The sequence below is a fragment of the Eschrichtius robustus genome, chromosome 5, assembly GCF_028021215.1.
Source record: "Eschrichtius robustus isolate mEscRob2 chromosome 5, mEscRob2.pri, whole genome shotgun sequence".
In the NCBI taxonomy this organism is placed as follows: domain Eukaryota; kingdom Metazoa; phylum Chordata; class Mammalia; order Artiodactyla; family Eschrichtiidae; genus Eschrichtius; species Eschrichtius robustus.
The window spans coordinates 72,609,086-72,631,459 of record NC_090828.1 but is presented as its reverse complement, the minus strand read 5'-3'; the positions used below and the strand labels follow the sequence as shown (position 1 = coordinate 72,631,459).

General features: G+C 34.9%; 1 protein-coding gene across 16 annotated transcripts in view; it reads right to left on the bottom strand.

Moving 5' to 3' along the window:
• The window catches only part of BAZ2B (bromodomain adjacent to zinc finger domain 2B), a 383,609-nt gene that overhangs the window by 99,089 nt on the left and 262,146 nt on the right, over positions 1–22,374 (bottom strand). For 10 of the 16 annotated variants that reach the window (XM_068545042.1, XM_068545028.1, XM_068545035.1 and 7 more), the window contains 3 exons: positions 10,492–10,680; positions 5,914–6,081; positions 4,774–4,967 (listed from right to left, as the gene is read on the bottom strand). In XM_068545042.1, the coding sequence (XP_068401143.1) occupies positions 4,774–4,967; positions 5,914–6,081; positions 10,492–10,680 (551 nt within the window). The remainder of the gene's footprint in view (positions 1–4,773; positions 4,968–5,913; positions 6,082–10,491; positions 10,681–22,374) is intronic. The other 6 variants (XM_068545033.1, XM_068545041.1, XM_068545037.1 and 3 more) reach the window with 3 other exon arrangements.

Here is a 22,374-nt window from a genome sequence, read left to right as displayed (position 1 = left end):
CTATCTTCTTCCCTCACAGTAAAGCAGAAAGTGAATTGGAATAAATGAAATCAAAGGATGAGAAAGACCAAAGTAGAGATTAAAGGGAAACAATAGTAATATAATAACATTAAGCCTTTCATTTATTTGGCAGAGAAACCGCTCCTTCTTTGCAACCAAAATCTGCTGTGAGTTTTCTAAGCATGTATAGCAAGACTATGAACGTCATAAGGAATCTAAACTGAAGTTATCACTTTCGGATTTAGTAGAGGCTAAGTAAGGAAGGGAATGAGGGAGCTACCATGATTTGGCAGAAAAAAATAAACTATTTCAATGTCCAAGTAATCTGTGTAGTTTTAATTTAAAGGCAGCATGACAGATGGGTCCTACACTCCCCTAGAGTGGGTCTACAGGTGCAGGTTCTAAAGCTTTAGGGAGCATAATATTCACCGCAGAAGTTGCTGCAACCAGCAGATTCCTGGGTCCCAATTCCAAACAAGGCACAGGGATCTGTATGAAACAAGCCCTTAACATGATTCTGATGCAGGTGGTCTTTGCAGAGCGTACTCTGACAGTGTGCAAAGGGTTTGCATTTTATAAGGTAACAAATTTAGTACCCATGTTAAAACAAAAGTAGACATGAGTAGACAAGTCCAGGTATTAGAGAAAAAGAGAAAAATGAGTTTCAATATCACCAATTTCACCTTTTTGGTCCCTATTAACGTGTGCGGGGGGTGAGGGTGGTCCTTTTGCCTTCTCACAATTAGGTAGTCTGTCTTTTTTCTGTCATTTATACATTTTAAAAATGAGTCTTCTTAGGTTCATAAAAAAATGATCAAAGGAGAGTTTATTAATAATAAACTCTACCTCCCCAACCAATCTGGGAAAGCTTTTCAGAACCCTCTCCTTGAACTTTCATTTCACTGTATATTTCTTTCTTTCAATAGCAAAACAAATACATATTCAAGGCTATTATGTACCAGGCACAGTTGCTCTAGTCTCTGGGGATACAAGGGTGTGATAAACCGACAGCAACTCTGCTCTCATGGGAACAGGGAGAAGAGAATCAACAAACAATATAAATAAGGGTTTTTGAGTGATAAATACCATGACTAAAACAGGATAATTGAGTAGACAGTGTGTGCTGGATGAAGATTTAGATGTAGTTGTCAGGTAAGACTCTTCTGAGCTGAGACCCAAGTGGAGAGCAAGAGCCAGTCATGGAAAGATAAAAGGGCCTTTCGAGACAGGGGAAACAGCAAAGGCAAAAGCCATGAGCTGGAAACAAGTTTGACATGTTCAAAGAATGGAAAAGTCAGCTAGACCTGCTACAGCACAGAAACCTGGGAGAGAACAGTAGGAAATAAGGCTGGAAGGACCGGCAGGGGTCAGACCACACATGGTCTTATAGGCCATGGCAAGGATTTTATTCTTGGTGGGATAGGAAACTATTAGACAGAGTGATAACATAGGATGTTCTAAAACGATAAAAAACCACTTATGTTTTTAAAAGACTGTTACGGCCGCTGCGGTAACAATAATCTGTATGGCAGCAGGAGTGGAACTTAACCTTGAATTGTCTTATTTTTTTCTCAACAGGCTGTATGTTAGTATATTTTAGTTTGTGTTGACTTACTTCAATTGTTTAATTTAAAATACTTATGTTTATTCTAAATATACATGTAGACTATGTGAGGGAACTGGACTTAATCAATGATTTTCAATGAGTACTACTGAGATAAGTAACCCTGCCTCCCAGGAGGGATGATCAAAATCAGCTGAAGAACATTTTTCAAACTACACATGAAAAGGGCTGATGAAGCAATTTTTTTTTAAAGTTTCAAAACTGAAAAACATTGGGTAAAAAAAGTATAGGATTTTCTTCTTCAGTTTCAACTCCCTTCATCTTCATTTAACAACCTACTAACACAAATTCATCCCAGACCATGAATTATCCAAAGATACTCTTCTGAAATCTTAAGTTCTAGTATTCCTCACATTGATAGTCAATCTCTCTCTAGTGTTACTTCTATGTAGATGTAAATAACACCCCTATGGTACCTGGAATTTCTTTCCTTATATCATTAAAGAGGTACCTCTGCAAGTTTTTAATACCTGCTCCTGGAAATATTTTCTACTTTAAAAGCACCAATTTCGTTTAGGAATGTCAATACTGATTCCTTACTAGAACTAAGGACACGATCTGTTTCATATCCATTCCTCCAAAGTCTTGCCTTGTACCTTACGGAGGCACTAGAGGTACTAGATGTTACTAGATTTAGCACTACTTCTAAGAGGTAGGATAGCGTAAGGTTTAAAAACATGGATGCTTAACTTTTAGAAATATATAGAGATATAAATATATTCCATGATACAATGTCTACGACCTGCTTCAAAGTACCATGGGAGCAAGGAATGGGTGGTGTTTTCAGACAGCGTCTGGCGTGCAGAGGAGCTGGAAGCAGTACAGAGACAGGCCTTTGGAGCTCATACTAATGGGAATGCCCTTGAAACAAATCATAAGGGAAAAGAGTAAAGAGCAGCTGAAGAGGAACAGGTGGAAACTATGACCCTAAAACCTGTGTCCCTGGAAGGAAACAACCAAGAGTCTTTTATCACATTTGCTCGAGTGCTCAGTGGGGTGGCTTGAAGAGGAAAGTAAATGTTTGTCTTGGGGCCTAAATAGAGTCCTGTCGAGTTTTTGTGATGGGTATCATTAGGCTTTGAAGCTTCACCAGATGACCTTCCCCCAGACCCTCATATGTCTTGCTATGTGCTGGAAATCATTTATCTTCTGTTGAGAGGGAATTGAAAGATCTAGAGGAAGTATTTCTATAAAATATGCTGGGCAAAAGGAAAGAAACCTTTATTTGTTTAGTTGATCTTGGAAAATATATGGAGCTCAATGCTGTCTTGAGAAAGGACAAAGAAAAACTTGATAAAATAGTTCCTTGGGGTTAAAAATTGGAGCCTGGGAGGCATGTTGTTCAGATTTAAAGTTCAGATCAGCGCTATTTGCAATCAGTGACTACTCATACCTTGCACTTGCTATGGTGGGTCACAAGCTTTTCAATTCCCTTATTATTATAGCTGAGGTAATGGAGAAAGTGGTATTACAGGATCACAAACTTTTGACTCTCTCCCCCCAGAAAAATCAGGCCCTGAAAGTGGTTTTTATAAAATGTAGACAAAAAGACATTGCTCTAGTTATTATCTTTGTTTCCGAAATGTTTGCAGTTGATGCTAAGGCTTTAACTCAGAATAAACCAAGACTTCTCTCTCAAGAAGAAGTTACCAATGGGAGCAGACCAAATTCACCGATACAGGTGCACTTCCTAGAAATTCTGGATATAATGTGTTAGTTCCTGTAGGTATCTCAGCTTACTTGGTTAGATGAATGAAATCTGGACACAGTGGTGAACTATATTTAGTAAAGTTGAAATGTCACAGCTTCCCTGGCATGATGTGGAAGAGGAAATCCAAAGGCTTAGAGTGACCAGAATATTGCAGTGAATTTACCATGTGCAATCTGCATACCCACCCTACTCCTGATACTGCTTCTATAGCAGACAAGGTCTAGTCAGGAGGCAGAAACCACATTATCAATTTGAACAGGGAAATTTTGTCATAAAGAAGCAACAACTAGTAACAGAATATGAACTACTAAGATGGAAAGAGACCTGTAAAGAATACCGGAATAGCCGATGTAGGGAAGAGCCACTTCCTGTACGGCTGAGGTAGAGTACTAAAATAAACTTGGAAGAGGGTCTTTCTTCTCCAACCCCTCATTCACCCAAGGCTGAGCTTCAGACTTTGTTGGAAAGGATGTGGCTGCTGCCCACTGGATGGCAGAGAAGCTCACTGAGGTATCACAGATCAAGGCTGGTACACAGGAGACACCACCTGCTGGAGTGCCAGAAAAACTTGCTGGGAATCTGCTATCAGGGGTGACAGTAAAATTAACTAGAAAGCCAACCACTGGCATCCCAGCAAAACTCACTAATAAGCTGCCTGCTGGGATGCCAGTGAAACTCACTAGACGGTATACACTACTGGGTCTCCTGAACACAACTAGCAGAGTAGCCGCCAGCTGGTGAGGAAGCCATCCACTGGCAGCCACAGCATAAGACCAAGAAGAAAACACTTGAACCAGGAACAGAAGCCTTTTCCTCTTCCAGTGTGTCTCCAGGACCCTCTATTGACAAGGTCTAACATAGTGCCAACTGGCAAAGGAGAAAAGGAGAATTCAGCTGGGGTTATGATGAAATATCATTGGCCATGAGATGGTAACTGTTGAAACTGAATAATGGGTACACAGGATTATTATGCTATTCTGTCTTCTGTGTATATTTGAAATTTTCCATAATGAAAGGTTTTTTGTTTTTGTTTTCCTAAAGCATGGGCTCTGGAGTCAACCTGCCTGACTTTGAACCCTGAACACTTAATGGCCAACTATCTGGGGGCTCTTTTTCCCAGTTTATAATAATAGTACCTACCTCAGAAGGGGTATAAGGAGGGTTGAAATAGATATTATATGCAAAGCAATTACAGCAGAACTGGCCTGTGTTAAGTTCTCAATAAATCTTATCTATGACTACTATTTGTATTATTTATACTGGTGCTGACAGTTTTAATTTTTTAGATGCATAATATTAAAACCACCCCACAAAAATGAATATCTATAAAAATAGGAGTTGATAATTCATAAAAAGTTATTCCATAGATTCAGGTGGTTTGATCTTTAGAATACTTACATCGATCTGTTATATATTTGTGCCTCAAAGGACAACTTACCTTATCTTTGATTTTGTCAGCTCTAGCATCCAAAGGCTGGGTTTTGTTTTGTTCCTGACTACATTTTCGATTTCCTCCACCTGAGCTTATACTTTTAGTTTGTCCCACAGAACTTGAAGCAGTAGTGGATAGTACAGATGTGTTGATACCAGATACAGACAATGTATTGTTTCCATTTATTGACCCATTTACACCTTGAAAGTAAAAATAAATATGTTTATGCAAGAGAATGTTATTCAGCCATAAAAAGGAAAGAAGTAATGACATATGCCACAATGTGGATGACTCTTGAAAACATTATGCTAAGTGAAAGAAGCCAGACACAAATTGTATGAGTCCATCTATATGAGATATTCACAGCAGGTAAATCTATAGAGATAGAGTGCAAGCTAGTGGTTGCCAGGGACTGGGAGAGGGAATAATGGGGAGAAACTGGTTAACGGGTATGAAGTTTCCTTTCGGGGTGATGAAAAGGTTTTGAAACTAGATAGAGGTGGTGGTTGTACAACACCATGAATGCATTACATGTCACTGGATTGTTCAGTTTAAAACGGTTAAGTTTACATTTATGTGAATTTCACTTCAATTAAAAAATTTTTAGAAAGATAATTAAATGCGAGTATTCCCCGTTTCGGAGCAAACTCCGCAAACACTTACTTAAGTGAAAAGAAAGGTAATAATAAACCATCGAAAGTGCTATTATAATTTGCAAATGTATTCTAACAACAGTTATCAACTATGAAATATTAATGACAATTTAAAAGAAAAAAGCCGTACTAACACATTAGTTTTAATTAATTTAATGCTTAATTACAGAAAAAGTAATATATTTTACTGAGTGAACATGAAGGAGGTAATGAGATACAGAGGAAAAAGCAGTGGAGTTGGGAGTTAGAAAACCTGGGTTAAATTCTGCTATGCAATGTCAACATGTAAACAGTACTTCCCTGAATAACTTATTTAACCTTAGCTGCAAAATGACAATGCTTCCAATCTCAAAGAGTTATTATAAGGATTAAGCAAGACAATGTGAAAGTGTCTAGCACAATGCCCCACAATTGTTACTAAATCTGAACCCTATTAAAAATAGGTATTGAAATGGAAGATTTGTAGTACTTCACTTAAAGTTAACATGGATACCTTTTTCAGGACCATTTCGATGACTTTTTCCCGAAGCCCTTGAATGGAATGAAGAAGAATCATGATTCTGGGCTGGAGGAGCAAACAGTGGTGGAATTCCCAGTAATGGTGGAAAGAAGGTTGCCCCTGCACGCGTGTGAACATCCGTTGTTCGCCACCATTCTGCACCTCAAAGCCAAACACCAAACAAGCAAAAATATTTGAATTAACTTTCTAGCCGATTTCACAGTGCTTTTTATATTTTATTCCTGAAAAAAATTTCCAGTTTCATCTTGGAACAGAATTGCTGAATTACACATAGTTCTCATCATCTTTCTAATTATAAGACAGCTGATTAGAAGTTATACACTCATCATTCTGCTCATTAAGACAGTATCCAAGGGTCTTCACTTAGCAGCTTCCTTGAGTTCAAATTTATGAAGAACAAAAGTAGTCTACGGTTTTAAAAATAAAATGGGAAACCTGGAATATTAAAGAACTATTTGACTCTTTGATGACTTACATCATAATTTTTCTAAATTAGTAAAGAAACAGAATATTTAAGACTATTTTAAGCTACTATAAAACCTTAGAATTTAAGGTTACCATCTACAACTTATGTTAAGAATTTCCTTAAATTACATATAATATAAAGCTGGCTTTGATAAATCAGGTGGTTTAAATAATAATACAAAGACCACTGTAATCCAGCATATCTCAAATGCATTTATGGAAGAAAACATCCTATACTCAAACAAAACAATAGAGATAGCAAAATCAGTAAGCCTTTTTTTGGGGGGCGGTGGGGGTCTAAACAACGAAAAGTGCTTCAAAGAAGATTTTTAAAACAAGTTAAGTCACATTAAAATATAAAAGATTTATAAAGTTTCTCCCCTTAAAGTTAATGAAGAAAGCCTGAATTTTATTTATACTTCCTCTCATAAATTACAGACAACAATGTTTTATCAATGTAAAATGACTAAATGGTAGAAAATCATCAAATGCAATTTAGATATTCAAACAGTGGCTTTTAGTTAAAACTTTTAGAAAAGGAGGGAAGACACATTTTATAGAATACATTATTTAGGGAAGGGTGAAGATTAAGAAGAAATTTGAAATAACCCAGTGGACAGTCTTGTATTGCCCCATGTAAAATCTCAGAAAGAATATTTTCCAATTGGCTAACCAGCTAGATTACCAAATCAGTTATTACCTTTCAGGCTAATCTTCCAAGAGATATAGGATACTTTTCATTGACTTGATAACCACGAAAAAATTAGAGGAAAAACCCCAATAATATAGTATGGGAAAAATTCAATATTGTCAGTGTACTGCATTATATGATCTTTAAAGCTTTTCTAGGAATATCTCTTTATTAAAAATAGGATGTTAAGTGATGTTCACCTTCATTAGCTAAAGACAAAAGTTTAGCTTAAAAAAAAGTGAAATGTTCATGTAACTGACATTCTGAAAGGTCTAAAAAACTGTATAAGCAGAAAACTGCATAAAGCTATTCTTCTGCGCTGCAGGAAGGCACTGCTAGTGAAATGACACCAATGTATATTCAGCAGTGGCTGAATGATGGGAACTGAACCAAGAATAACTATACAAAATCATAAATCATTTATCTACTGTTTAGATGAAAGAACTGCATGTAGATAGGAAGAAAAACTATGTATTTGGGGCTTGTTATTAGCACAGCTGGAATCTGTTGTTATTTATAGGTTTGAAAACTAGGTCCTACATAGCTGATAAAAAAGGAAATTTCAGTTTCCTGAAATATTCATATTATTTAAAATAGAGTCTATAATTAAAGCATTACATTTGAACATTCAGACTTTGTAAACAACCAACAAATCGGCAGTCAAAGTGTAATAAGACTCAAATATTTTAGACATAATCAAACTCAGAAAAAACATAAAAATGTACTTAGAATGTCAATGGTAAATAAGCACACAATAGGGATCAGAAAAAAAACACAACTGGAAAATGTGTACGTTATAAATAAGGTGACACCATGAGTAAAAATACAAGCAAATAAGATCAATTAAATAAAAAGATGAAAACGGTAGCACTTCTGATCACAAGCTTCACAAATGTCTAATACTTCATGGGAAATAACAGAATTTTTGTTAAGTAATGAGCTTATTTCTCTTCCAAATTTAAGAAAATAAAAAAACAAAATTTAGTCACTCACAAACTAGCTTGTTGATAAAATGAAATATACAAAATAAGAATCACATAAACCAGCACATGATGCATTTCTAAATGTATTCAAGGGCAGTAACTGCATGGTAACAACATTAATCATATTCAACTGAAAGATTCTAATATTTCAGAGGATATACTGAATCTCAATTTGAACCCAGAAGACAGCAGAATTTTAAAATATTTCATACCTGATAGAGCCAGATACTTCATGAAAATTCACGGTAATATAAAAATATTACCGTGAATTTTCATGAAGTATCTGGCAACTGTAAATGTTTTAAAAGAACTTACCGTGAAATACTATTTCAATATAAAAAACTTTACTATACTAATATCCATTAAGTGATTTGCATGTGTTGATTTAGTTATCTGAAATGCAGACAAATTTAGAAGTGGATAATATTTAAAAATAAACTATTTCTAATTTAAAATTCCTAGTAATTTCTTCCTGTGTGTCTTCATTTATTTAGTAGGTGATTTAAAAATTTTGGCATCTTGGTTACCCTTTTGAATAAAACTAATTATAGAAAATTTAAATTTAAGTTATACAAAATGTACAACTTAAACAAATGCGGCCTCTAAAACAAGGCATAGTCTCTGTTCACTTGGCAAAAAAGTATGCTTATACAGGCATACTTTGACCACTAAAGACTCTGTCTTGTAATTGTCTGTTTATCTATCTCCTAAAAACTATAAGCAACGTAACACATACTGTGTTAGTATATTCCTCAGTGCTTGGCCTACTGCAAAGAACATAGTAGATGCTCTTATAGCATAGTAGATGCTATAAGAAATGAATGGGTGAATAGTTTATGTAGGCGAGGGAAGTTATCAAATTTTTTTCTATACAGTGGAAGTATCAACATTATTGAAGTTGAGATAAGTAACTCTTTACACCTGTTAACCATGTTTTCAGTGCAGAAGATATTTGATTTTAATTATACAATAATTACATTGTGGTTTAGAAATGCTCAAAAGTAATTAATACTTTATATATCAAACTATATCAAATATAATAAACTATGATAAAACAATTTAAAAAATTTAAGGTACTAGCAACTATCTATATTACTATTAACTATTTTAATTTTTTATTCAGCAATCCTATATTTCAGCAAATACCTATTGAATACTCATCTTGCTAAGCAACCATGCTCAAAACTGACTGAAATAAATTCCTATTAGTATTTTTAAAGCAAATGTCAAGACTTAGTTTAAGACTTTGTTTTAACTTTCTAGCCACATTACTATCTACTCTCTGAATTAAAGAAATAATATGACTCAAGAAATAGTACTTGAAATATATACTTAACCATCTTTCCATTCTACATATATAATTCAAACAGGGTACTTGTTTCCTTTTAAAGAAACACTTGACAAGAGAAAAAACAATGATGGCTACCAATTACGTACTAATTAGGTGTGCTAAACACTGCATTCAGCACTGAACATGGCTTGTCTCCTTTAATCTTCACAAGAACCCTAAGAGGCAGATACTATTATTGTTATTGTTGTTCTTATTCTTATTTTTCAGATGAGAAAACTGAGGCTGAGAGGTCAGGTTACTTGTTCAATCAAGGTCGCACAGCTAAAAGGTAACAAAGCCAGATTTAAATTCAGATCTATTTGTCTCTGAATTATGCTCTAATTTTTAAACTACTTTCTATAACAGTAAATCATGCATCCTTAACTAAAATTTATTAAGGTAAAGTTAATCACTGGAAACGCATTAAAGTTTAGACTTTCAAAATAATATAACAAGAGAAATTACAGCATGTTTGTCTAAGTTAAGCTTTAATTGGTGTCTTACTGAACTCCTGAATCCTCATAATCTGTAGAATTTGGGATAATTCTGGTCTTCCTGCCACGCAAGTGGTGCAAATCTATGGTTGTTTTAATGAAATATGAAAAAAATAGAAATTTAAGAGCCAAGCTCATCTTACTTATAAATGCAGAGAAATGAGAACTCAAAATAATAGTATATTCATTATAAGAACTGGACTCTAGTTTTCCACTGTAAGTTAAATATTTTTTTAAAAAATCAAATAAAGCTGAGAATAATTAATCAAACTCTTTACTTCCCATACATATACTTTTCTACTTCAATAAAAAGCATGAGAAAAACCTGGCCTAATTACTCACTTTTGTGGCAGATGCCTATTTTTCTAGCTTAACACGTGAATACCTAGTCAGTTGTGCTGCCACCTAGCACACATAGTGTGTTTTATTTTTTTGCACAGGATAAAAAGGACTGAGTTAATTCTTGCACAAGAGCTTATATACCAGGCATAATACTATTCTTTTTGTTCAAGTTAATTACCAAAGTACTGCTTGAACATTTTCAAGCTTTCCTCCTTTCCTTGAACACTGTTTGTAACAGATGTTTACCTGGAAAAGACGCTAGTTGGGGATGTGCAGCTAAGGCTGTGGGTGTACCAAGTGTCCCCAAACCACCAAATTCTGAATGCCCTGAGCTGGCTGAATGCAGACCAAAGACTGGGTGGCTGACCACTGGGAAGGCACTCGACACTGTGGACAGGTTAAACAGGTGATCCCCAGCTGCTCTGAATAAATGTCCTGGGAGGGAAAAAAACACACTTAAAGTTGTACTAGAAAAACAGATGAGATTTATCTAATTTCAGCGTTCATAGTGGGTTAAAGTTTATAATAGTTTATCTATTAAATTTTTATTATACCTTTTTTCTTTTGCATTTCTGTTCTTCAAACCCTGCAGAATGTTTCTAGAGACATGAAAGTACTCTAAAAATAATTAAAACCAATGGTATAACCTTATTTACTTTGAATTTTGAGATTTGAGAACGATGCTTTAAGTACATAATTGTCACTAATTGTAAAGTTTGACCTGCCGAAGTGAGGCAAACTTGCTGCTAATACATGCACATTAATATGTTATCAAAATTTTTTACTCATAAGAAGGAAGATAAAAACATCTAATTAATACGAAGTTGAAAATCAATAAAATAAATCCAGAATCTGTCACCAATTCATTACTCAAACTGTCATACACTCTAGGCAAAGAGTTCCTAGTTTCCATGTACCAGAATTGAAGCTATGGTCTCCATCCAACATCTTTTAGGTGAGGAGAGTTCATACCAAAAATGGATTATATTCTAGCCTGATAAGGCAATATATCTGACAGCATAAAGATTTAATAAATAAACTTACTAATTTATTTCTAAATGCATCCGAGGGTGGTTATCAATATAAAAATCATTTTTAAACATTGTGATAGAAAGTTCATATTCAATCCAAATGTGTGGTTTTTCAATCTCTACGTTTACTCTAAAGAGAATCTAGTACTAAGTGTCATAACCCCAAGTTGCAGTGTTATACCATCAAAAACACAACTTATTTTTCATAGTTTGTAGGGATTTGGCAGAAGATTTGTTAATACTTGGAAATCTTCCTTTTACTTCCAGGAAATAATTAAGTTTCCCTGGCTTGATACTGTGAAAACAGAATATCAAAACCCACACTCCAGGCTATCTTAAGAATTTACTGCATGAAAGCTATGGTGCTCTGTGTTAAAATAAATATAAGGCTTCCGTATTATCCCGTTTATATCAGACCTGACTATGCACTGCAATATAGTTTCAATACAATATGTTTGAAGTAAATTAAAAAATACAACTTAAAAATAAGTATATTTTTTGCTATCATTTAGTTATCAACAAAATCCCTCTTCTTTGCTTTTTTATTCGCTGAAAACTAAGAGGAAGTCATCAAAGAGGTCACGGTGTACTCTCATTGACTAATATAAGCCCTATATTCTTTACTGAAATAACACTATATTTTTCATTGAAGTAGTAAGATTTAAATAGATTGTATCAAGTATATCTTACATTAGCCTACAAGGTAAAAAGTTCTAATTGAGGGTTGAGGTCCCACTATAACAAAGCAATAAGTAGATCTCATAGGGAAGATCCTCAAAGTGCCTTTACAAGGAAGGCTCACAAAGAAACTGAGGGAGGAGAACAAGGGAAGGATTCAAACTTGGGTACATTTTCTAAGTCAGCCAATCTTAGTTTTTGTTCATCAAAGCCTAAACAGAAAATCTGTGAATTTGGTACTTTTGTGTAATCAGAGTTCTAGACTGCAATTAGCACTGAAGTTAAGTCAAAACAAAATAGGGCATGCTACTGGAAGAAAGGAGGTTACTCAAATATCACTATTTTTAAGACTAGTGCTATGGCACCAGAAAGATTGTGTAAATTTTTTTTTTGGGGGGGGGAGGAAAAATTCTCAAAAACCCATCTAGTTTCTCTAAAAAAATGAGCCTGTAACATTAAGAGCCATTGTTTATTTTCACATGTGATTGCCTATAAAATCCCCGATTCTCACTAATCAATTCAACTTCCTGAATGACATGTCCTTAATCAAATGTTTTATTTATAAACATACTATGATCTGTTACATTTCCTTCTATATCAGTTTTCTTGATAAGCAAGTTGAGTTAAACATTCAGTTTGTGAATTTTAGAATCATTTTTCATTTATATTTTATAAAATAAAAATTCTTAAATTATATTTGTCAACTATATATATGTAGCAGTGACTTAATACAAAAAGTTTTGTGAGGTAAGCTCAAAACTACACAAAATATTATAAAAATTCAGAACACATTAAAATTATAAAGGGTCAGAAACTGATAGAAATACTTCTAGTAAGCAGCATTCTTAAATGTATAGTTAAAACATTAATTTTCTAATTGTGAAGAAATAAATGAGCTTAAACCTTGGAGTCTCATGAACAGAAAACATGAGTAATACCTAAATGAAGTTGTCACTCTTGCAGCAATAATTAAGAATCGATCTTACACAATTTGATAATTTAAAAAGTTCTTTTTTTAACTCTAAAAAGAGTGATATCTAGAAAGAGCTGAATATAAAATTTCAACAAAATATGAGCTTTATTCACCATAGATTCAAACTGGGGAAAAAAATATAGTCTTGTTCACAGAGTTATATCTATGCCTGGCAAAAGTATGAAGAAGCTACCTTACTCTATTTTCTTATTCTTTCTTATAAAACTTTTGAAGATAATTAAAGCATAGAAAGTACTCGAGTGACAACAGAATCGATAGGGCCTATTCCTTGTTGGTAAGAAAAGGTTCACGTCTGTATTTAGTAAAGAATATCAGGCCCACATTATAATGATGACAATGATACCATGCATTATTAAAAACACACAGAGATTTTCTTTGCTTTACATGGATAAAGTTATACAACAGAAGGGAAATAATTTCACATTACATTTAATAATCTTTACTAAATTTTGCCTTTATAGCAAGAATATAGAAGTCAGTGATAGAGAAAAGTGTATCTTTCTCATTAAAAGGCTCTGTAATACTACATATAATTTTAGTATTGTTTTTGCCACTGCCTTTAAAAAAAAGCCAGCTACTAATTCTATGTAAAAACCTTCCAGAATTATTCTGTTCTTTATTCAACAGTTTCCGTAATTCAGACATTTCGTGAACATATCTATTAAGCACCAGGTGCTACGTTTAGTAATTAGCATACAAGGATGAATAAGACATAATCCCTAGCCTTAAGGAACTCAATGGTTTGAACATAATTGAAATAGTATAAGACTGTTTTTCATACCACAATGTATAAAACAAGTTAGTTAATATTTTAATATTATAAACTGGTACCGTCACATAAAGGACTCAGTAACAGATCCCAAATACCTAAAACAGTGTCTTGTACATAGTAGATATACAATAAATATCTGTTGAGTGAATTGATTACTCATTAAGAGCAGAAGAGGCACATCCATGGGATTGATTCCAAAGGGCTTCATCAGAATAGGAAGTTGTCCTGAATTTTCATTTAAACTTGCAAGGATGCTTCTTACTAGTTTCCTTTTGCCTTACATGTTACCAACCCTGAGTCCTAATTTTTTTTTTTTTAAATTACCACTTGGCCTTTTATTTCTCCTTGATTCCATTTAGGCCACATGTTGGATTTGATCACATAAAATTCTACCACCTCCAAGATCTTAAATTCTTAAATTTTACTCTAACCACGGTTTCCACATTTCCATTTCCTTATTTCTCAGCATGACCGTTGGTCTCTCTCAATCTTCTACCACTCCCTTGACCCTATCTATCTCCTTCCCTCTCAATCCCATCTCAACATCTCTCCTTGTTAACCTTGAAAGAAAATTCTTACACTTGTATGTCTACTTCCTCCTCACTTCTCAGAATCTTTAATAGCTGTGCCAAGTCCAAGCCTCCCTTCCATTTTGCCTGTAAAGGAACTTAAGTATTCCTAACCACTAGATTCCATTAATCTTTGCCCTTCTCATTTTTAACCTGTCTCTATAAATCTGGCATTGTTGATTACCTCTTCCTTATTAAAACCCATGTTTACCCTTAAGCTCTGGGTCATGGAACTATTTTGATGTTCTTCTTAACTATATTTTCCCATAATACTACTGTCTACTTTATTGGGTTTTCTTTTTCCTACATATAAGATTCTTAAAGATTTTGTCCAACTGTCTCTTTTTTCCTCTTTATGCTTTCTTCCTCAGTCATTTCATGGGCTTCCACTATTTTAACTATCACTTCTATGCACATGAATTCTAAACTAGGATTTTAGCTCCCTGAGAGCAAAACTGAATCTCATTCATCTCAGTAATCCCCAATACCTGGCATAATCTGAAATATAACAGGTGCTTAATGAATGTTTCCCACTGCTGTATTTTTGGTCACATTATTTCTTCTTCTTCAGACCCTCCATGCTTATATAACATGCTCTTTGACTTCTTTTGCCTTTTATAACCTTAACTATCCTTTCACAATCATCTCAAAAAAATATTGCCCAAGAAGTATTCCTGAATCTCCCAGACAGGTATGTTTTGGACCTCCTTTGAACATTCATGATTATTCACAATCTTTCATCATACCATTACTAGGGTGTAAGATTATAAAGGAAAGAATCATTTCTTAATCATTTTTACTCTGTACAACACTGCATAAAGCAAACTGTTAGCAGTTGCAGGGATAATACTTCATAACACCTGCTGTGGATAACTCTAAAATGGTAGTTTTCAATTCTTTGTTTCTCTCTTCCTTCAAAAAGCTAAAATAACCAGGAGTCATTCTTTAAGTGATAAAAATATATCTCACTTTTTTTTCTCTGTTCCAATTATAAAAAGCATTCACAATGTTACTAAAAGCTCTTTGGGTAATTAGAAGCTAATTTAATGACACCTATGTTGTGGCTTTAATCTTGTTAGACAGCAGAGGGTGCTGTTTTGATTACACCCTTTGGTTTCATTGCCAGGACAACGCCCTTCCCTTTCTCCAACTGTCTTGAAACTTCAAGCTACTGTTCACAAGGGGATTTTTGATCACAGACTGGAGATGACTCAGTGAACTCTACAACTACATTTAAAACAAAGCATACTCTGTATTAACAAAAGAGCAGAATATCTTCTTACAGGAAACAAAAGACAACACAAGCCAAACCGGCTCTATTAGATTTATGACTACAAAAATAAAATTATTTGGATATTAGCATGCCCGACTTTTGGAGAAGTAACTTTTTTCTACATTAATATACCTAATATCAGAAGATCCTCCCAAATAAAAACCTGTTATGATTAAAACTCTTCAATTTTGCTCAAAGAACACATTTGCAAACTGATAAATTACATCATAAAATGAAAATAGTTTTAGAATACCATAATTATTCTTTTTTACAGATATTAACATTCAAGCATACTTTGAACATTATAAACGCAACTTTTATTAGTTTCCATTTTAACTGACAGGTAACAATGTGCATGTACTGCATAATGAAAATATATGTCTGTAATGCCTAAATCCTCAACTTACGTTACAATAAGCTGACTACTTTTTAGCAGAGCTTTTCGGATTGTACTAGCCAATCTATACATAGGTGATTAAAAGCAGTTACACAAAATGCCAATGTCTCAGTAGCAATGCACGGTAACTGCAAGTGTCTCTATTAATATTAACGAACGTCACGCAATGACACAATAAGGGTTGCCTCCCCAACAAAAACAAAATAATATAAATACTGTACTAATGTCTTGAACCTACACTACCAGTGGACAAATCTCCTACCAATCAGGAAAAGTCCAAATAGCAAATTAAAACAAAATGATTATAAGGAATAAGTATCCTAAAGCATCTAATCTTTTTTTAAAAATCAAGGAGACTGCTTACTATGATAGAATTCTACCTATGCTGCTTTTTGTGTGCTAAAAATGTCTTTACTTTTTCACTGCTACACAAACTTGTTGCAACATGTCTTCTAACTCTTATCTCTAGTTCTTTAAACTGTTAGCACATTTTACAGCATTGCAAAATCAGCCTCTAGTATACAACCTGCAAAGTATGGTTAATCATCAAAAATGGTAGCACATTCAAATACAGGTTACAAGAGTACTTTAACACTAGTAATAACTGAGTGTAATAAACAAAGTGAAATTACCATAAATTAAAGAAATGCTCAAATTATTGGCCCATATATTAAAATTCTTAAACATATTAATGTTTAAATATTCTGAAACTCACAACGTACAAATTCTACAAACTTGAACTTTGATTAAAGAACAAACAGAAAGAATTCTATAGCTAATGGTGACAAAATATTTCCCCTCAATAATCTTCATTTCATTCCTTTATTCTCATAACATTTTTAGTAGTTAACCTTTACATTTTAACATTAAAAAAGCATGGTATGGAAATAAAGTCTTTCTTTTTATTTTTAAGTATTTGCTTTGAGATTGTTTCAGACTTACAAGAGTTGCAAAAATAGTACAGAGTTCCAACTTCCCCTATGTTAACATCTTATATGATAAAAAATAATTTTCAAAGCCAAGAAGTTAACCCTGATTAATTAACTAAAATAAAGAATTTATTCAGATCTCATTAGTTTTTCCACGAGTGTCATTTTCCTGTGCTAAGATCCAATCTAGGATCTCACATTGCATTTAGTTACTGTGTCTCCTTAATTTTCTCCAATTTGTGACAGTTCCTCAGTCTTGTCTTTCATGACCTTGATACATTAAAGAGTACTAGTCAGGTAGTTTGTAGAATGCATCTCAACGTGGGTTTGTCTGATGCTTTCTCATGATTAGAAGAGGTTAAACATGATTGGGAAGAGTACCCAATGTGTCCTTCTCAGCACAAAATATCTGGGGTCTGTGATGCTGCTATGTGGTGCTGGTGATATTAACTTTGATCACTCGGTTAAGTTAGTATCTGCCAGGATTCAATATAAAGTTACTAATTTCCTTTCAAACAGTCTTTTCATTAGAAAAAAAAATCATTAAAAGTCTAGGTAGCCTTGGGAACAAAATCTACTACTCTATGTAACACTGAACATGGTGAACAAGATTTTGATTCAGTTCAGCCAATGATGTATCAATCTTCAGGCAAATGACTATTCTTCAAAGATAGGAGCAGCTGCTCTTTTGTAAAAAAGCATTTTTGTTATACCTAATGAAAGAATTTAGAGTTCACAGATTAAAATACTAAAATTACACTATATTTTATATATATTTCTATATTCAAATATAGATGTACTTTATTTTTATAATGAAATATAAAAAATAACAGTGAAAACAATCTAATTCTAAAATCTTATTTTACTTACGTTTCAATAAAGAAGTCTTAGTTTGCCCATAATGAACAAAAATTACTAAAACCAACTTTGAAAAACACACATCTTTCACTGCTACATAAACTTGTTGCAACATGTCTTTAAACTCTTTTCTCTAGTTCTTTAAACTATCGGCATATTTTTACAGCACTGCAAAATCAGCCTCTAGTATACAACCTGCAAAGTACAGCTAATCATCAAAAATGGCAGTGCACTAAAATGTGCATTAAAATAAAAGTCATATATTAATTTGCTGGGGCTGCCATAACACAGTACCACAAACTGGGTGACTTAGAACAACAGAAATTTATTGGCTCAGTTCTGGAGGCTACAAAAGTCTGAAAGCAGGGTGTGGGCAAGGCCATGCTCCCTCTGAAGGTACTAAGGAAGGATCTGTTCCATTCTTCTCTCCTAACTTTTGGTAACCTCAGGCATTTTTCCTATGTCTTCACATGGGCTTCTTTCTGTACACATCCTCTGTGTCTAAATTCCCCCATTTTAATAAGGATACCAGTCATTTTGGTTTAAAGCCCACCCTAATAACCTCATTTTAACTTGATTACCTCTTTTAAGGACCCAATTTCCAAATAGGTCACATTCTGAGGAACCAGGGATTAAGACTTCAACATATTTTTTTGGGGAGGAAGAAACAATTTTATCCATAACCCTAGGTTCATTTTTAAGATTACTTAACTGATTTGAAGGCATTACCTTTCTTTAGTAATTTACCTGTAAAATTCTAATTAAAACTCTGAAGTTCTACTCATGAAAGTTAGGTAAGGACTTCCCTAGTGGCGCAGTGGTTAAGAATCCACCTGCCAATGCAGGGGACACGGGTTCAAGCCCTGGTCCGGGAAGATCCCACATGCGGCGAAGCAACTAAGCCCGTGCACCACAACTACTGAGCCTGCACTCTAGAGCCTGTGAGCCACAACTACTGAACCTGCATGCCACAACTATGGAAGCCCACGCTCCTACAGCCTGTGCTCTGCAACGAGAGAAGCCACTGCCATGAGAATCGCACGCATCACAAGGAAGAGTAGCCCCCGCTCGCCACAACTAGAGAAAGCCCGCACACAGCAACGAAGACCCAAAGAAGCCATAAATAAATAAATAAATAAATAAATTTTTTAAAAAGTTAGGTAAAATATATTTCAAAAATACCTGGTGCCTTGTGATCAAACCCTTCATTAAATAAATCTACTGAAAGGGAAAAAAAAGCTAGACAGTTGAACATTCCAGGGCCTTTATTTGTGACTTACAGATATCTAGAATACAGACAACTAAAAAACAATTATTGTTGTAATAGTTCATACTATAATATAAATACTCAAAGAGACTAAAACTTTGGCTTTATATCCAAACCCTCAAGAATAAGCCTCTCTCATTCTCTTGACGATTCTCTATTGACTGTAAACGTAAGCTCCATCTTTTAAATAAGAAGTTCTAATTAATAACTTTGGATTTTCAGGGTTTATTTATTCAATGCCTCATCAGTAAGGTCTGATCTTTTAAGATTCTTTACCCTGTGGCTTATAATGCCCATCTCCAACTAAAATCTGCAGTTATTTGGTATTACCAGAGCAAAGCATAATACAGCCTAGAAAACTTATTAATTAGAGTAAATTTATCATTTAATTTGCAAGTCCTATTCCTGCAAGTTCACCTCTCCTTCCCTCCCTTTCTTCAACAATTGTTTCTTGAGCATATAGTTTGTGCCAGGCACTGACTGGATACATATCAATAAAAAAAACCGTATGGTCCCTGCCTGTTAAACGTAGAAAAAGGGACAAATAAGTAAAACAACACCAAATCTATAATTATAAACTGTGAAGAGTACTATGGAGGAAATTACTAGGTGCAAAAACAGGTAATAGTAGAGCAATTACCTAGACGTTATGAACAGAGGAGACTTCTCTAATTAATGTCTCAGAACACTTAACCTGAGACAAAGCATGAAAATCAGCCTTATGCAGTTCCTCTAAGACAAAGAGAGAACATGGTTGAGACCCTGAGTTGGGCTTCGATCACAGAGGGTATATCAGTTAGGTTGAAAAGTACAAAACATCCAACTCAGAATGGCTAAGTGAAAGGTAAACGTGTTGATTCACATAACATAAAAGCATTGGGAAAAGGCACACTTCAGATAAAGAAGGTTGGCTGAAAGCTTACTGGGACTTAATTTCTCTTTCGTCTCTTGGCTCTACTTCCTCAGATAGGCCCTTCCTTTTAGGTTTGTGGGACAAAAGGGTATCCTCCCTCACCAGTCCCAGTAAAAATCCCAGAACGGAAACTCTTTGCCTTTGATTAGTCTCATGTGCCTTCCTTAACCAATCACTTAACCATCATTGTGTGGGAAATATGATGTTTGGATTGGCTAGATTGTGTCACATGTCACCCCTGGACTCTCAGGTGAAAATTTTTTTAAAAAAGAAAGTGATTCATTTTGCAGGGGACAACTTCAGGTAATGGTGGAGTAGTAGTGAAGTGGTCACACAAATCACCCACAGAAAATAATTATAAAAATGTGATTTAAAACAACAAGGGACTTCCCTGGTGGTCCAGTGGTTAAGACCCCACGCCCTCAATGCAGGGGCCCCGGGGGTTCGATCCCTGGTCAGGGAACTAGATCCCACATGCCGCAACTAAGACCCCGCACGTAGCAACTAAAAGATCCCGCATGCCACAACTAAGAACTGGTGTAGCCAAATAAATAAATAAATATCAAAAAACAACAACAAGAAAACTAAAGATACTGCAAAGCATCCAAAAGCAGAGAAAAGCCAGGGGAAAGTTTAATCTGGAAAAAATGGTAACAAGAAGGGGTGAGAAGTGTGACTTTGTGGCTTTCTGGTCTGATACTGCTGTCTAAACCTCACAGCTATAACTACAGAAAACAGTGGAAGATGAAACAGCAGGCTTATCAACTAAAGGTGCCAGAGGTCAGACTCCAGGGCTAAGAAAACATCAGGAAATCAGGAAATTTAAAGGGGAAATCTTGGCAGTGATCAAACCACAGAAAGGAGACTCAAATTCAGAGATTAAACTTTCCAAGTGCCTAGCTAAAAGTACACTGTGCATGGGGCACCACAAAATAGCCAGGAGAGAACGTACAGAAAGACAGAGCTACACACAGCAGATCTGTTCAATTTGATGTATTCCTTAATTGAGTGCATACCTTCACCATGATTAGCTTAGACAGCAGAAAGCCTGAAGTGTCAGAGAACAGAGTCAAAAGCTGGCAGAGCAGCTGGAAATCAAGGGGTAATCTTAGGAGCAAGGAAACCACAAAGAGAAAGAGATGCATCTCTGCTACGTAGTTGGCTGACCCAACAACTTTTACAGGCACAGAGGAGACCCACAGGCGGCCAGTCTGCAAAAGTGGCAGTGGGAAGCCAAAAAACAGAGCACATATCATTAGTATGTTTTTTGACCACAATAAAACTAAAATGGACATCAATTGAAACATTTAACATTTAAATGTTAAATTACTGACTTTTAAACAACCCATCAGTCAAAGAAGAATTCACAAAGGAAAATAGAAAATATTTTTACTAGAATGATAATGAAATGAAAACATATCAAAATTTGTGGGATGCGGCTATAGTTGTATTTAAAAGGGAAATTCATAGCATTAAATGCATATATATATATATATATATATATATATATATATATATATATATATATATATATAAGAAAAGGAGAAAGGTCTAACATAAACGATCTAAGTTTTCTCTTCAAGAAATTAGGAGAAAAGATGAGGAAATCCCACCCATGGAAAAACAGAAGGAAATAATAAAGGGCAGAAATCAATGAAACAGAAAACAGAATATCGGGAAAAAAAAAATCAATGAAACCAAAATCTAGTTTGTCAAAAAGATTAATAAAATTGATAAAAGCTCTAGTCACAAAGGAAAAAAGAGCACAAATTATTAATATCAATAATGAAAGAGAAGATATCATTACAAATCCTACAGACATTCAAAGGATAAGGTACTATTTTTTTAATTAATTAATTAATTCATTAATATTTTGGCTGCATTGGGTCCTCACTGCTGCGTGTGGGCTTTCTCTAGTTGCGGCGAGCAGGAGCCACTCTCTGTTGTGGTGCGTGGGCTTCTCATTGCGGTGGCTTCTGTTGTTGCGGAGTATGGGCTCTAGGCGCATGGGCTTCAGTAGTTGTGACACGTGGGCACAGTAGTGTGGCTCGTGGGTTCTAGAGTACAGGCTCAGTAGTTGTGGTGCACAGGCTTAGTTGCTCTTCGGCATGTGGGATCTTCCCGGACCAGGGCTCGAACCCATGTCCCCTGCATTGGCAGGTGGATTCTTAACCACTGTGCCACCAGGGAAGTCCCAGGATAAGGTACTATTTGGAACAACTCTGTACCTGTAAATTCAACAACTTAGAGGAAATGGACAAACTCCTTGAAAGACATCACTAACAAAGCTCACTCATAAAGAAAAAGATAACCTGAATAGTTTTATACTTCTACTTTAAAAGTTGAACTCCTGGGAATTCCCTGGTGGTCCAGTGGTTAGGACTCCATGCTCTCACTGCCGAGGGCCCGGGTTCAATCCCTGGATGGGGAACTAAAAAAATCCCACTA